Genomic DNA, 16,745 nt, shown 5'->3' on the forward strand with positions numbered 1-16,745 from the left:
AGAAATGTATTATGTAGCTTAACTTACTTTCTGAAAAATCTTCCAGGGTTTTCACAGGAGAACTATTCTGCATCAATTTTTATTATGTGCTTTTCTATTAGTAACCATGAGCAAAAAACAAATAATTCTTTGATTAAGATGCATTTTGCAGATTGAGATTTTCTGTTCAGCAATGCAAACACACAGAATACATTTCTGTGCTGAACTGAATGCTTTTTCACAAACCACACATTACATGCAAGTGCTTTAAATTAAAGGAACAGAGCAATATTTAAGTTCTGGAAAAAACTTTGCAATTTCTGGAAAAAATTCTGAAAAATACTGTGTCTTCTGTCCCCTAAACTAACTGTTTCAGATTCCTGTCTAATGTTGCATACAATCTAGTTAACTTGGGCTTTTCATTCAATCCCTACTCACAGATGTTTCAAAGACTGCAAAAACAAAACAAAACAAAAACAAGAAAAAAAGCTGAAATTAGGAGCAACAGTAGACCCCACATGAATTCAGAAACAGGCCCAAAATAAAAGCATAATTTTAAATTCTGAAATTATTAGATATTTAAACTTAATCTTCATTGCCATTTTAATTGCAACCCAGTGAGATTTCAGGAAGCTAACAGAACTCTTACATTTTTCATGCATGCAACTACAGAATCCTAACAGGGAACACATTCACTGACATATCACATAGTATTCTCTCCCTGTGTCAAGTCTCCAAGTAGTTGTAAAAACTTATGATCGCTACTCAGAACATATAACCAATATGAACTTGCCTGTGGTTGCTTAGAGTCAACTAAGACTATAACCAAAAAAAGGAAACAAGCCAAGAATATACTATATTAAGAGTAACACATATTCATGTCAAGTGTACTGAAATCCTATTATGAAGAGGCTTTTTCCCTTATTTTAATTGCTAGTTACCTGTGGACTGTGTTGATTTGTTCCATGAGGATTAGTGCCAGAAAGAAATTTCACTAACACATGAATGAGGTTTGGATCTGACACCAACAATTGGGCAGTACTTTCCTGAGCTCCAATGGCACTGCTTGGACAGGCTTAAAAAAAAAGACAGAAGAATTAAATCTGTAATCTTAAGTATTCACTGTAAATCACACATTTATACTATATATCCCTTGTATTTATTTCATGATGTGCAAATATTTTCAGCAAGATCAGCTACTGCTTACTCAGATTTACAATTCTGAGTGTAGAGTTTACCATTTAATGCAGATACAACCCCCCAAACTGTTCCACCAGTATTTCAGGCTTCCTAAGGCAGTACTCCTGAAAGTAGAGCTTCATTTTGTAGAAGTAACATATATGGACATTTCGATTTGTTTTTCTTTGCTAGCCAAACACTTTAATAAGGCTTAAATGCATATATTAGTTTGCCAGACAGAGACTACGTGTTCTATTAACCTGCAATCAAGATACTTTTGTCCTTGGCACATTCAGAGACTTATTATCATTGACTAAAACTGTAGAGAGCTTAAGATATAAGAACTCTGAGAACCGGAATTAGAATTAAAATACACCCTTCAATGATCAAACAAATGAGCTTTATTAAATGTGAAGTCTTACTCATTCAACCGTGGTACACTGAATCAACTCAAAACAACTTGAGAAAAAGCATAACTACCTACTGAATAAAAATACACATTCTTATAACATCACACTTATCTAAATGAAGTTACAGGTTATTGTTGAAGATGCTCTTTCAGACTACCTCATCATACATAAGATTAAATCAAGAGGAAATGATGCTCTGGTAGAAGAGCTTGGCTGTCATTCCTTCACATCCCAAGATAAGATTCTTAATTAGGGAGGCTGTTGAAAGAATCAAATCATGAACTACAAACTAGTCACTCTGTTTATCAGAGTCTTCTTCATTCACAATACTTTCCCTAACCTAAGGGGCATTAAACTAATGATCCCTAATAGGAGTGAAATATCTCTGTCAAAACCAAATGAAACCCTGATTGCTTCTATCTCAATTGAAAAGCTTACAGAGAAATGAAATAAAAATAGCATTAGAGAGACACTTGCTATAAAAGAAATCCTTACAAGAAGGTGGAATGAGAAGATAATTCTCATGAGAAATAAGTTTTCCCTTAACAAATAATATTTTATTCTCAAACTATAAAGATTTCTTACTTTAGATAAATACAGAAAACTAATGCTGAAAGTATGTCTGGAAAAACAAGGCAAACCATTTTGCACTGATTTATCAACACTAGTAGTGGAACAAGACTATATGGCTATGACTGATGGCATGGCAATAGCTGGGGTTGAATATAAGCAAGAAAGCATCCCATAGCATTCCAGTTCCACTGTATTCTAGACAATAAGCCAGCTGTAGTTTATATTCCATATTGCAAAAGTTGAAGAGTTTAAGTGTTGTTTGGGTGAGGGACAAGTCTTTAGAAAGCAAACACATGATTTTACAGGTTCTTAAAAAGAAAAAACAAACATTTCAGAACAGAGAAGCCTTCCATGGCAGGCTGTGCCTTGGAAACACCAGTCTGAGTGAACTTCCCAGTTTATTCTCCATGCTGAATCTGCACCCCTGAACATTACTGAAGTAAAACATACAATACACTGATGTTCTCTCTAAGGAAATAAGGTAAGCAGGTTGATGGTGAGGACTGTTTTTTCATTTTTTGTTTTTGGTGGGTGTTCCTGAGTATATCATAATACAAGTTAAAACCGAAAATGATACTCAGGTCTCTAAGAACACAGCAAGCTCTAGCTCGTGCATGTATACTTAGACCTGTTACATTACTGCCTTCTGTGTTACAGTTTTTTTTAATTTTAAGTTCCTTATAAACAATTTTGAAATTTAAGACAAATCACTATCACTAAAATACGTTCAGCTGCAGCTGACAACTAATCAAATTTGGAAGTCAATCTGAATTTGGTTATTGTGTTTTTCAGTTTTCTGTAACTTGCCATCATTTCAATGTAACTGCATCATTCAGACTTCGTGTACAGCTTCAGTTTTGAACTAGATGTCATATGAGTTTGTTCAAAAATACTGAGTATCCAAATTAATTTTAAAATATATAGACAAAACTTAGGTAATTTTATTTTCATATTTTATATTTAAAAGCAAAAAATACCACTACAATATAAAGCACACAGCCCTCCTTTTTTTTTTACTACATTATATTTATAGTCTAACAGGTTTTGTTTGGCATTCTAGCTCAGTTTTCAGGATGCATCTACACTACGTGCTCTGTCAGGTACCGTTTATGTTCAAACCACTGCTCTCAAACAGTATTTCCAGTGACAACAATAACAGAAGCAAAGGGCATGTGAGGAGAACATGATTAGTTCTTGCTCAAGGAACAGATGACTAAATGCACTTTGAGAACGACTTGATACATGACGGCTGTTTACTTGAGAGCAGCTGTAGCTCTGAGAAATTTTCCTAGCCACGTATCATTATCATTGTAGATTTGCTTCTACCCACCTTCCTTTACATGGCATTAAATGACTCCAGATGTCACCCATCAAATACTGATTTTAAACACCATCCTTGCACAATTTGTCCCTGGATCATGTAACCAATTAAGGTCATTGCTCTGAAAAGAAATGGTTGGGGTACTGAACTGACCCCTGAAAAATATCTTGCACTCCTCAGGTAAGAATTTCTGAAGCACGGAAGTTACACAGCCTGAGCTCTCATTCTGAATAGATTTATCAGCAGGTAATGGCATAACAAAATACGATTTTCTGATCATGAACTGACTTGCCCTAGACAGTGGTTACTAAAAATCCTAGCATATGACAGTTCCCCAAAAGAATCTGCCCTACACTCCAAGCATGAGGAGGGGAAAGAAGGAAAGACAGCAGGACAAAACTTACCATTAAGCTGCATATTTGTCATGAGAGTTAGGCTATGAAGCACAAGGCACCACGTCCGGAGTAAGGTATTCGGATACCATGCCAGAACTGACAGGAAGCTAGTTACTGAAGCTGTCAAGAAAAATATGTTGTTCAAGCTTTAATCTTCAGCGTATTACTATGAATTTCTTATTTTTACTGTAAGGTGCTATGTTTATTACTATTGTTATTAAATTCAAGAGGAGTAACATTAAAAATACTTTGTTTTGTCAACTATTGTTCCAGGAAGTTAGGAAAAGAAGCCTCACCAACACTTCACAGATGCCGTCCCACAGAACTTACTACAGTGCCCACACCCTGACATCTCAGAGCAAATGAAGCAAAAAACTGGTTCCAAAATGCTCTCATGGAAGTAAATTTAACAGGTTCGTTATAGCAGGCATTAATGTTTTGAACTATAGTCACAAGAGACCACAGATTCTTAACTATACAGTATAATATGTAAAAAACCAGATTCTGCATATCTTTGTACTACCATAGTAATTTGATGGCAGAAAGTAATAGGGTTTCCCACCTCCTCTAAGCCATTTGGTAAGTCAGGGAAGTGCATACAGGTGCACAATTCACCTTAGACTAAGACATGTATTTTAAAAATCCCTCCTCAGTGTTAATGATGAGTTAAACCCCACAAATTTTACACTTTAATTTCCAAGGAGATTATGCAAATTCATCTTCTCAGTTACAACTCGCCACACATTTTTCATGTTAAGAAGATAATGAGCCCAAGGGCTCTCTAATAAGAACACAGAAATTATCCTAACACCGATCTTATCAAGAATATTTACTGCAAAAATTGACTAATTAACCCCCCCCAAAAAAAACCCCAGCAAACTTATCTTACAGTTCCTGAAAATTAACTTCCCATATTTAATGTATTTTACCTTGGTTCAAGGAAATGACAGGTATTCGATTAGCATTATAAAGGAAAATATCAGTGCCACTATCTTTACTTCCAGAGGAGCTGGAATTCAGGCTTAATGTGAGCCATAACTGTAAAAGGGATTCAAGCTGAAAAAGAAAAAAAAAAGGGGGGGGAGGGAAAACCCACTATCAGATCAAAATCACACTCTGGATTTCTGGAAAAATGCGTAACATGTATCTGTTTTGATTTCAAAAGGCTTATCTACATTCTCAGCTGCTACTGTTTCACTGATAATACACACACACTCTCTCCTTTACTGAATATGCTGTATTTGAAGACTCTTCTAACCATAATATTCAAGGCAAACTCAGCATAACTAGAAAATGCTTCTGCTATGTTTTTGTAATTGAGTTCTCTAAATACAGTAAGTTTTTCTTAACAAGTTTATCCAAACTTACGTTAAGGAAAAAAAAAAAAGCAGCTTTACAGACATTTCTGAGCAGCCTGTATCAGAACCTTACGCTTGTAACCTTGGTTTGCATGTAGGCTTTTGGAACGTCTCAATATAGTCAAGCAATGTTCACCACTCAACCAAAATTATTCAAAAGGCCCATTTAACTACTGGGAAACCTCCTTTACTATCATGGACACATTGATGCTCACTGAAAAACTCCCTTGAGGATAATAACTACTCAGATATTCTGGGGGAGCATCAAGGTCCTTTACACCACAAACTGTATTTTGGATGAGGTATTTAAAGAACTACTGAAGAATGGGTCAGCCACCCAATTAAAATACAAACAGGCAGGCAGGCACCTCATCACTTATATAGCACACATGGTGTTCCTTCATGTGTATCAAAAGTGTTGCTAAACCAATGACTTCTCAAAAGACACTTTTGACATTTAGGATTATTGAACAATTCAGGTTGGAAGGGATCTCAGAATGTTATCCAAGCCAATCTTCTGCTCACAGAAGGTCCAAAGAAGGTAGCAGACTGGGCTGCTTGGGATTTATCCAGCTGGGTTTTTAAAATGTCCACAGATGGGAGACTGAATACTAAGTGACAATCTTCACTAATAAGCTAACTATTATCCTTCAGTGAACCTACAAACTTACTTTCACTGTAACAAGAAATGTCCTATTTAATAAAACCTTTCAGCAGCTTGTCTATTACATTATTGGTACTGTTGTCCATGACAGCTTCACAAGCAATAAAGCACATAATGTAACAGGTTACTTGAATCCTAATTAATAAGAAGTATATGAAAATAACTTTCTAATTTAGTGAGAAATACTATCAAAACATTTCAAAGTTCATAATTCTATACCTGAACATGGTGGACCTGTAGCATGGAAAAGAGCTTGTTGAAGCATGCACTCAGCATAGGTATAGATGACAACTGTACAACCAACTGGGCGTTCTGGTTAGCAGTATGTAATCCTCTTAGCAATGAATCATCTGTTCCACTAGGAGACTGGGTTACTAAGAAACAAAACAAGAAGTGCCATCCTCCCATGAACTATTTTGTAAAAGTTGCTAAAGGTAATTCCATGTTTATTTCCTTGCATTTTATACTTAAGAGAAAAACACTCGTAGTTTACAAGAACACGTTCAACGTAGTGTTCAGCTGAGTTGGACTACTGGCTACCCTACTATGAAAGGCATACTTGAATATCAGACATCTTCATTTTCACAAAAAATGCTTGAAAAGAGACCCCCACACAAGTACATTTTCACAGTAAACACGTATTACGGGAGTGTCTTGGTAACACAATGGTAAGACAAACAACTGTAACATTTCTTCCTTGCATTATGGTAAAACTATTGCAATGAATAATAAACTTCTAGAGAATAAAGGCTGAGGATGTCACTACACCTACTCGATTATCAGATATTCAACTAATGACTGCATGTATATTAAGGTACCCGGAACAGCTATAAAGAAGCACATCTTAACAAGACAGGCAGTGCAACTCACTGAAAATATGTTCAGGAGTAAATTGGCATCATGTGTGCTCTTATAACATAAAGCTTACTGAACAGCTGAGTTTAAAACTGTATTAAAATTTATTCACTTTCATCACTAAATAGGTGAAACCGTCAAGTGCAAAGTAGTTTTCAAACGTGAAATATCACAATGAATGCAAGTTCACAAAACCAGGAAACTTAATGTTCACTTGCACCTAGATCAGAAAATAAAAACAATTCCTCCACTGTAGTGCAATGTACTTTCCAAGAAATCCGGCATTATTTGACCAGTTTCACAAAATGTTTTAAATACATGCACACACATAACTCAAAAATCTGATGAAAAAAAAATCTCTAATGCTCAGCCTAACAAGAAAACTCAAGCAAAATACAACTTTTTCCATGCGGTTAAGTGACTGCAGAAAAAATTAGTTGCAAATTTCAAAGCATCATGGTCATTATGTGAAGAAAATGATTTTTGAACATGTAGTTACATGTAGGAGATGTGTTTGTTAATGCTTGTAGAATGGAATCAGCCTCCAGGGTAGACATCATTTTCAGCATCAGCTCAGCCTGCTGTTCAAGTCCAACTTCTAGACGTGCATCTAAAGCTACACAAGGCAACAAACAGGGTAAAACTGAATTATATCACAGACATTTATAATCAGTTACTTCCTGTGCAAGTAATATAGCTATACAGTACACATTAAACTGAAAAAAACACCAAACCAAACAAACCTCAGAATTGCTAACAGGAAGATTCACTTTAATATGTGATGGAAGCAGAACATAGAAACTTATACTCTGAACTGAACATAAGATTCTTACAGGTGTAAAATACATAATTAATCAAATACTAAATTTCTGTGACACATACATATATTTCTTTTCACAGTCACTATAATAAACATATGCACATTTAGTCATGTGTGATAAGCCTGTTTTTCCTAAAGTAACAGTTCTCAACCAAGAACTAAAAAGCTGCTTCTCCCCAGCATGGCAAGGGAAAGACCTATCAACTCCAAATTAAACAAGTGTGCCACCTCATTCTTTAGGCTACAGCCAATTATCCAAACTATCAGCCAACTAGAAAAGAGCTTCCCAAATTTCCTAAGAAAACAGGAAAGCTTTAAACTTGCCTATAAGTGAATTCACAAATGCTAGAAAATAGGATTTTCTGCTGTATTAGGCTGATTTAAATAGAAACTTCACATATTTTCTCAGCTACCACAGAAAAACTGTGGCATATAGAAAAGTTACTTCTTTCCATTTAATACACATAGGTTCTTTACATCATTTGACATGCAAAAGTGTCAAATACAGTATCTCAGAAAAGGAATCCTGAGCAGAACTTTAGTTCATTACTTACCTTGAGACACTGATACGCTCACAGTTTGTGATCCATTTTTCTCCGTAGTTACCGGTGGTTTTGCAACTGGAATTCCAACGCCTCCAATGTAAGGATTGTAATTGTAGGTGCCATAATCAGCACCCCAGTAATCGTACCAGGTGCTGCTTATAGGCTTAAAAAACAAACAAAACAACAGAAAAAAATAAACAGCAACTCTTTAGACTGCCCAAGTAAAAGAATAAAATTTGTAATGACAAACAACAAACACTGAAGTTACAAAAAATGAAAACCAGGAGATTGGATGCAATAGCTTTAAAAAATTTTGTTTCCATAAGCTGCTGAATCCTTAGTGATTGTCAAAATCCAGCAATGCAGTTAGCTATCTGAAAGACTAAAGAAGCCAATTATCATCAGTTTTTGTTCTCACATTCATACCATTTTGTAAATTTGGAAGTGAAGACACAGATTTTTTGAGAAGTTATCTAAGACAGAACACTACAGCATTAACTGTACTTGAAGCAGCTTGAAGCCTCAGTGAGGCTCAGAGATTATTTGTAGTGGGGTCTGCAAGAGAAAGAATTGAATAATCTCCACTCAATTGTCAATTTAAGACATTAAGAAAGCATATGGACCACAAACCCAGAAAAAGTCATGTAAGACTGTATTAAGACAATTTGTGTATGCCTGTCTTTAATGGCAAGATCCAATATCAACTGTAATAAGATGAGATCATGAAGATATGTGTGAATGAAGTGGACTAAGGAGAAAGGATTTCACTATTTCCCAGGTAAAGGTTGTCCTGAAAATGCAGGTGTACCATACCTTGAAGACTTTGGCTGCAAGAGGATCTTTCTCTAAATCAATATCCAAAGGATCAATATCAACTTCCATCAGGTCCTGCAATAATTCAAGATCAATGTCCTTATCTTTTTCCAAAGATGACAGAGGTGGAGCACCTTTGAATGATTAAAAGAGTATTAATATTACCAAGTACAAATTATAAAAAATATGTATGATACTTAACAGATAATTTTAAGGCTTTTAATATTACAGCTCTTAGTGGAAAATGTTAATGAATGCAATCAAGTTGCCTTTTTTAAATAATCAGAAAAATAATTATTTTTTCCTGATTAGGTGTAAAATTAAGTGGAATTGCTCACAGTCTGCCTGTATTTTCAGAAACCTATTATGTCCCTGCCCATGGCAGGGGGGTTGGAACTAGATGATCTTAAGGTCCTTTCCAACCCTAACTATTCTATGATTCTATCACCAAAAATCCTTTACTGATATTTTGATAAGATGAATAACAGCAAAGTTTGTGGGTTGGTTTTTTTTTTCCCCCCACTTTTTCCAGTATACATATATACATCAAGGTCACGGAATAATGTACCTGTGATGTCATGGGTCAAAGGCTCATCTATTGTCTCCACTAACTGAACTGTGGATTGCTGAAGAGAGTCATCAGAATCCCCAGCCGAAGCTCCAGCATCTTCTCCCAAAGCACTTTCTTCCATAGCTTCAGCTGCTATAGGTGCCAACAACTCTCCTACGTATTAAATTAAGCAGACAACCAATTTCAGTTACAAATTAACACCACAGCCAACACCACAGTCTGTTTTTCTTTACCTAACTCTTCAAGTTCTCTAAGGGCTACTTCCTCAAGTGGAGGAGTTCTGAATAATTTTCACGTAATCAGGGCCATACAAACATTAACTTTGCAATGCACAAGTTACCAATTCAGGATTGATGGTAACTGTAATTTTAAATTGCATTCTTTACATGCTAATCTCAACATCATGGTGGTTTTATTTTGATTTTGGTTGTTGTTTTTGTTGGTTTGGTTTGTTTTTTTCTTGTTTTGTTTTTTTTTGTTTCTTTTTTTCCCCTATCTTAACAGTGTCAGCAGATTCTAACATAATAATAAAAAACCCCTAAAAACATTGAAGGAAGAAAGGTTCAAGTGTAACGTACATTCTGAAAAATATAAACATAAACTAAACCTGCTAGAATATCCTGCAGCATACAAGTCAAAGAATACTGAGCCCATGCTCCTCCCCAAGAGATGTCTCCTCTGTTAAAGTCAGTTCCCACAAGAAGCAGCAATAATCTTTCCAACTGAGTCTCATTTACAATCTCACATAAATGAATTGTTGGTCTTGTAGCATTGGCAATTCTAGCAAGAACCTGTAAGAAAAAGAAATATATGCCTATTCATATTTAACACTGAAAATATGTAGTAGTTTTAAATTTTATGATTGTTACCTTTGGTACAGAAGCAAATGAAGTATTTTTACTAGCTTAGATTTCATAATTTTGCAACTGTACTTATATGAAAATATTTTTTAAGTTACTATTTCTATGAGGTTTTGAAGCCATCATATTCTAAGTTACACAAAGGGTGACAGATCATAAGAACTACCTCACCAGAGGTTATTAGAAGTTTTAATGCTGCAGCTAATTTTTACCATCAAGCCTGCAAAAAAGCAGCAATAGAAAGCTAATGCAATGCAGTGTCCATTGCAACTACAAAGTGATGTTCCGTAGTCTGTTTACCTTACAAACAAACAGAAGTAAATCTGCATGACAAGTAAAGTCCATGGACAAGAGAAAGAGTGCCAGCTTCTGCACTACTGAAATGCAACGTTCATGTGCCAATGTAAATGGAAGTGGTTCAATTTCTGGAGTTTCCTTTGCTGTTGATACTTCTGTATCTAAAGTAGAACGAGGCCATTCTGCAGTCCGACGTAGGCGTATTAAGTCCTTGAAGTGCTGCAGAAATAAAATTTGAAAAACCAGCCACATTTTCAAACTAAGCTCTAAATCTTTTTCCAGTGAAAATCTGAGACAGTAATACCAGAACTGCATAACTTTTAAAAAAAAGAGAGAGAGAGAGAGAGTGTAAGAATATATGAGAATCTGGAACAGAATTAAAGCTTTACTGGCAGAAATTCATTCTGGCAGGATGTTATCTCGGGTGAAAGTCTCATATGAGAACCAGTTCAGGACAAATGCCAATTAAGCCTTGATCTTTGACATAAAACATATTGAGAATATGTATTTTAGAAGTTTGTTTCTTATTTCCACACCTGCACATAAAGCTACAGTTACCATGGAGCAAACTGCATATAAAAACAGCTAATCTGGAAATTTATCCCTACAAGAATGCTGACTTCTTATTTTTTCACATTAAGTAAACTATCAGTAAGTTCTAACTTTCTTAATACTTTCCAGAGTACAAAGTGTCGATTAGCCACCATAAACTGAACTAGTCCTGAACTGAACCTGATCAGGCTCTAAACTACAGTCTTTTTGACAGAGGGCCTATGTATTCAACAGAGGAAAGAAGGTGCTTCGATTAATCCTCCCATCCACCAAGGGCACACATTTAGCAGCTCAGTTCATTCTATCAGCTACACAAGCAGACTAAAATTAGTACAAATGACTCTTACAATCTCACTTAAGTAGTGAGTCTACTGTAGCAGACCAAAGAAAGAACTGTTTACTAACACACAGGTTTCAGCTTTCTCCTAAATGCAATGAATGTTTTAAGTTACTCACTTGTCATAACTGAAAGTGATTAGTAGGCAAAATAGTTAAAAATGCATGAAATGCAACTATCAAATAATACCATGGCTAGATGTTAAGATAGTGTAAGGGAAAACTCTTTAGTTCTAAATGCTTTTTTGATGCAAAATGGCTGCTATAAAGTGAAACTTAAATAGCTGCACAGCATTATTTCAGCCAGTGACTGGTTTAAAGATGTTTCAAGTGGGCCACCAGTGGAGTAGCCCCCTTCCTATAACCTGCTGGAATAAAGCAGAAGATAGCACAGGAAAGAACAGCTCATGACAAGCAAAGTTAGTGAAAACTTAGGGCTTTATTTTTATGCTGGAGTTTAAATTTTGTTGGTTTTTTTTGTGTTTATATGTTTTAATTTTTTTTTTTTCATAATTACAGGAAGTTCTAAGAATTCCCTTTAGATTGCCTGTAAGAGTAACATTCTACAATCTCTTTCCACAGGTCTACTTTCAGTCATCCTAACAGACATCAGCAATTCTGGAACCAGAGAGTAAATATTTAAAGTTTGGTAGCTAGAAAGGTTTACACATTTTTTTTTTCTTTTTTGTGTTCCCTGCAAAGTCCATGTTGCCATCTCCAGAAATCCCTACATTTCAGCACTTCTTCTCATAATCAAAGTAACTCTTTTAACTACCATGTCCACTCCCAGTATATCCTGGGCTGCATCAAAAGGAGTGTGACCAGCAGGTTGAAAGAGGTGATCCTCCTTGGACAGAGCCTTGGGTGACATGGTTTAGTGAGGTGTCTCTGCTCATGGCAGGGGGGTTGGAACTAGATGATCTTAAGGTCCTTTCCAACCCTACCTATTCTATGATTCTATGATCCTATTTGGGGCTTACTCCAAGATGCCACAATTTGCATGGTATGTAGTTTTAGGGAGCTAAGAAGCTTCTGAGAAAGTTCAGAAAGCATTCTCAAAAGTTGTATTTATCAGTTTGGGGAGACAGTCATTAGCATGATTATTTTCTGATTACTCAACCAGGAGATAATCCAGAAGAACATAATGCATAAAAGTTAGCCATATAAAATGCTATTTTACATGTTTTTCTCAAGGACTTGGGGGTGTTGGTTGATGAGAAAATGAACATGAGCCGGCAGTGTGAACTCACAGCCCAGAAAGCCAACCGTATCGTGGGCTGCATCAAAAGGAGCGTGACCAGCAGGTCAAAGGAGGTGATCCTGCCCCTCTACTCCGCTCTCATGAGACCTCACTTGGAGTATTGTGTACAGTTCTGGTGTCCTCAACATAAAAAGGACATGGAACTGTTGGAACAAGTCCAGAGGAGGGCCACGAGGATTATCAGGGGACTGGAGCACCTCTTGTATGAAGACAGGCTGAGAAAGTTGGGTCTGTTCAGCCTGGAGAAGAGAAGGCTGCGTGGAGACCTCATAGCAGCCTCCCAGTATCTGAAGAGGGCCTATAAGGATGCTGGGAAGGGACTATTCATTAGTGACTGTAGTGGGTTGGACAGAGCCTTAGGTGACATGGTTTGGTGTGAGGTGTCCCTGCACATGGCAGGGGGGTTGGAACTAGATGATCTTAAGGTGCGTTCCAACCCTAACTATTCTATGATTCTGTGTCTATTGGTGTATGTTATCCTAAGTTTAAAGATATGACTGGCACTTCCAAAGCTACAAGATTATTGGTGATTTTGGCCACGACTACTACAAAACCCCTGCAGAAGGACGAACTATCTTTCACAATGCAAGAAATTTCCAGATGGCTGCTGTTTTCAGTATCACAATATACTTGATAGCAGCCATGATGAAACAACTGTTTAAAATAAGGTCAACGAAGGATAAAAATGACTTTGCAGGAACAGGTCTTTTCACACAAAGGACAGGAAGTCAGTTAGTTTCAGAGCATCGTACCTTTGAAGTAGCCTGCTTTAGTTTTGCCTGTTCTACTAAAAGTTTGTATGATGATCCTTTGTTGCTTTGTATTTTCTCTTTTTCCATCTGTTCCACCAAAGCCTTCTGTTTTGCTTTTAATAAGTTAAGTTGCTAAAAGAAAATGTTAATAGGAAAAAATGAAAATTAAGCAATAAGATGTTAAAAGGATCAGTATGTTCATATGATAGCAATCTTCAGTTCAAATTGTAACTTGAGCTTTTAAAATACTTTAAAATTACAGCTTAGATCTGGGTGCACCTGAGTGCAAGCACCTATCTAGAAAGTTCAATTTATTGTCCAATATGAGCCACAGAGTGCAACAGTACATTCCAACATCAGTTCTTCCAGCAGACCCCATGCCCCACGGTTTGAGACAAATGTCAAAGAAGTTAGGCAGCCTTTAGCTACAGAACCAGACCTATGCAAAAGCAAGGCTGAATGAGTCCCAGGGCCAAAGCTGTTCAAAGAAATGAGATATACATGTGTGAAAATAACCACTACCATGCTGGAAGTCACCTGTTTATGATGCACAAGCTGTTTTCTGATCTTTCGGGAATACACTCTATCTAGGATACTGTTGCCTTTAGTAGATCTGCTCAGACTCTGAGTGTGAAGGCTATTATTTATAAAACTCCACTGGTTTCCTAATGGAAATAGGAAAAAAATAAAAAATAAAAAAACCCCGTATTATTAAACTTCACTTAACTCCAAAGAAAAGGATTTACATTGCAGCAATGGTTAGCATGTCCGTACACTAAATGCTGAAGAAACAAGCAAAATCTAACTCTTGGAGTGTTATGCAACTATCACCACTGATGGTAATGTTTTTGTGTTACTTTAAAATCCAGTGGTACTATCTTGTTTTTGCTATTTTTACAGCATATAAGGGTGTAAAAGCAAGAATGTCATAACTAAAAATACCAAAACAGCTTCCATAACACAAAAGCTTTACAGTTTTTATCTTTAGAAAAGATGTTCAAAGAAAAACACAATTAATTCACTTCAACAGTAACAAAAATAAGGAGACAAAAAATGCATTTAGAAATACTGGCTACAAATACCATGGCAAATATGAAAGCAGTTATGAAGTCATTTTCTCACAACACAAACTGTCTCAATATGGTCTAATCTAAATTGCTTCATCACAGATTCACAGGATAATATATAAGCATTTTACAAACTAAAATTGATGTTGCATTTTTCATTTTTAAAAAAATGAAAGAGATTATGTTTCTAAGAAGGGGGAAGCAGACAACAGTGCAAATAAAATGATCACAACATCTGTTTTTAAAATCTTATTTTTCACGTGAATTGAATATATAAGTACTTGCACAGATCCCAAACCAATACCCACAGAAGCAAGTTTTGATATTAAGTGTTAAATACCTGTCAAAAATCGATCCCTTTCTTTTCCATTCAGAGGTTTCTTGGCTGTGGCTGCTTCATCTTCAACAGTAGCTACATAATCCAGCAGCCTGGACACCAGCATTACAACCCAGCTGATCATGGGAATGTCTAAAACTCCTTCAAAATAAACAGATTTGAGTGTCTTAATGAAGTTTTAAAGCCATAACAAACTAATTTTAAAGAAACCATAAAAAGCACTCGATGGCATACATTTCACTAGGCCACAAAGATTCCACACCATTTTTCTTTTTTTAATGAGCATGTGAGTCTGAGCACTCACAAATGAAGGAAGAAATCAAACACTCAGTATAGAACTCAAGTGCAAGAGAGTACGCCACAGTTCTCTAAGTTTGAGGAAGTCAGAAGTCAACAGCTTCACCTCTACTATTAAAGCTAAAAATTAAGCAGCATTTAAAAGAAGAAATAACCAAAAATTGTATGGCTACTTTTCCTAAAAAACAAATGCAGAATGGCAGCTGCTTGCATTAAGACACATAAATTAGATGTCTCACATTCCATAGTGTGAAATTCCTCTATCAATCAGGTCTCCAACAAGGCAGTTAGAACCATGCACGCAAATACCTTTATTCTTACTCCTTTGTTAGTGTATTTTCATGTAGCCATTTGATTAAGATGTCGGAAAGCCAAGACTGAGTCCAGACGACATGAACCATGCTGGCAGCACTAGGGACTGGCTATTGCCTATTTCAGTCTCACAAACATTAAATGCACTATTTTTTTGTATAGGCAGGAAAAAACCCTACATCTTGAATATCATGCATGAAAAATCTTTGTGTGCAAATCCAAATGTACACTTCTGAAGTGAACTCATGAGTGCCCAATAAACACCAGAAGCCTACAATTAATGACCACTTAATCACAGCCATTATGCAGACAGCATACTTGTACATCATGTCAATACAGTAAAGTCATCAGTACTAGAGATTAAACTCACATTTTCAAATCTGTGCACTGTGCTGACAGCCACATTTAACTACACTACACTTTTCGTTCACTGACCTCAAAAAAAACTTTAATTAGCTCAAACTATTTTTAATTCCAGATCAAACAAGAAAACTAAAGCACAGAAATGCTTTCTCCAAAATCACACATAGCAGCTGTCAGCCCAAGCAATAGGATACAGGCCCTGACTTAATTCCAGTTTCCTCTCCACACTGGCAGAAAGCAACCCACCCCAAGCAGGCAGCGGAACAGGAGACCTCTCCATTACAGGACCTGAACAGGAACTGCAGACTTAATTGCAAGAATAAAAATGAGTAGCACTGGTGACCGCTACATACCTTTTAAGTTGGCAGAATAAAAAGGAGGGAGGCCTGCTGCAGGGTGAAGTATATACCTTTTCATACTTCTGTCTAAATAAGTGCATTTCTTTCCCTTTTATTGCTTAAATAAGTAAATAAATAGAAATTTTCAGTTTCTCTCCCTCCCTCCAAGTGCCTTGCTTACTTCTTCCCCCCTCTCTGCCTCAAAGCTTACAACTTTTCTCTACTCACAACACTCACCTCTTGTGCTGATTGTCCTTTTCCTTTCTGACTTTTTCCCCATTAAGTTTTCCCCCTTTGACACTCGGTTATTCACGACAGCTCTCAAGAAAAGATTTCTTCTGCGCACCTGATGCTTCCATCACACATAATAATGCCCTAGTACTCACCTGTACTGTCCAGGAGGAAGGAAGCTGGAAGACCAGCAAATAAAGCTCTGAAGTATCAGTTACTTCTGCTTCCTAAAGTCCTCCATGAGGACAACTAGTAAGGC

The 16,745-nt window shown here is 36.4% G+C and overlaps 1 protein-coding gene across 1 annotated transcript in view; it reads right to left on the reverse strand.

Moving 5' to 3' along the window:
• BIRC6 (baculoviral IAP repeat containing 6) overlaps positions 1 to 16,745 on the reverse strand; it is a 178,119-nt gene that overhangs the window by 97,577 nt on the left and 63,797 nt on the right. Inside the window, 13 exon segments of the mRNA XM_080614540.1 lie at positions 921 to 1,054; positions 3,867 to 3,977; positions 4,787 to 4,913; positions 6,099 to 6,253; positions 7,234 to 7,350; positions 8,109 to 8,262; positions 8,913 to 9,046; positions 9,481 to 9,636; positions 10,091 to 10,274; positions 10,644 to 10,859; positions 13,542 to 13,673; positions 14,079 to 14,206; positions 14,949 to 15,086. Of these exon segments, the coding sequence (XP_080470666.1) occupies positions 921 to 1,054; positions 3,867 to 3,977; positions 4,787 to 4,913; positions 6,099 to 6,253; positions 7,234 to 7,350; positions 8,109 to 8,262; positions 8,913 to 9,046; positions 9,481 to 9,636; positions 10,091 to 10,274; positions 10,644 to 10,859; positions 13,542 to 13,673; positions 14,079 to 14,206; positions 14,949 to 15,086 (1,886 nt within the window).

The sequence above is a fragment of the Psittacula echo genome (assembly GCF_963264785.1).
Source record: "Psittacula echo genome assembly, chromosome: 4".
Lineage (NCBI taxonomy): Eukaryota > Metazoa > Chordata > Aves > Psittaciformes > Psittacidae > Psittacula > Psittacula echo.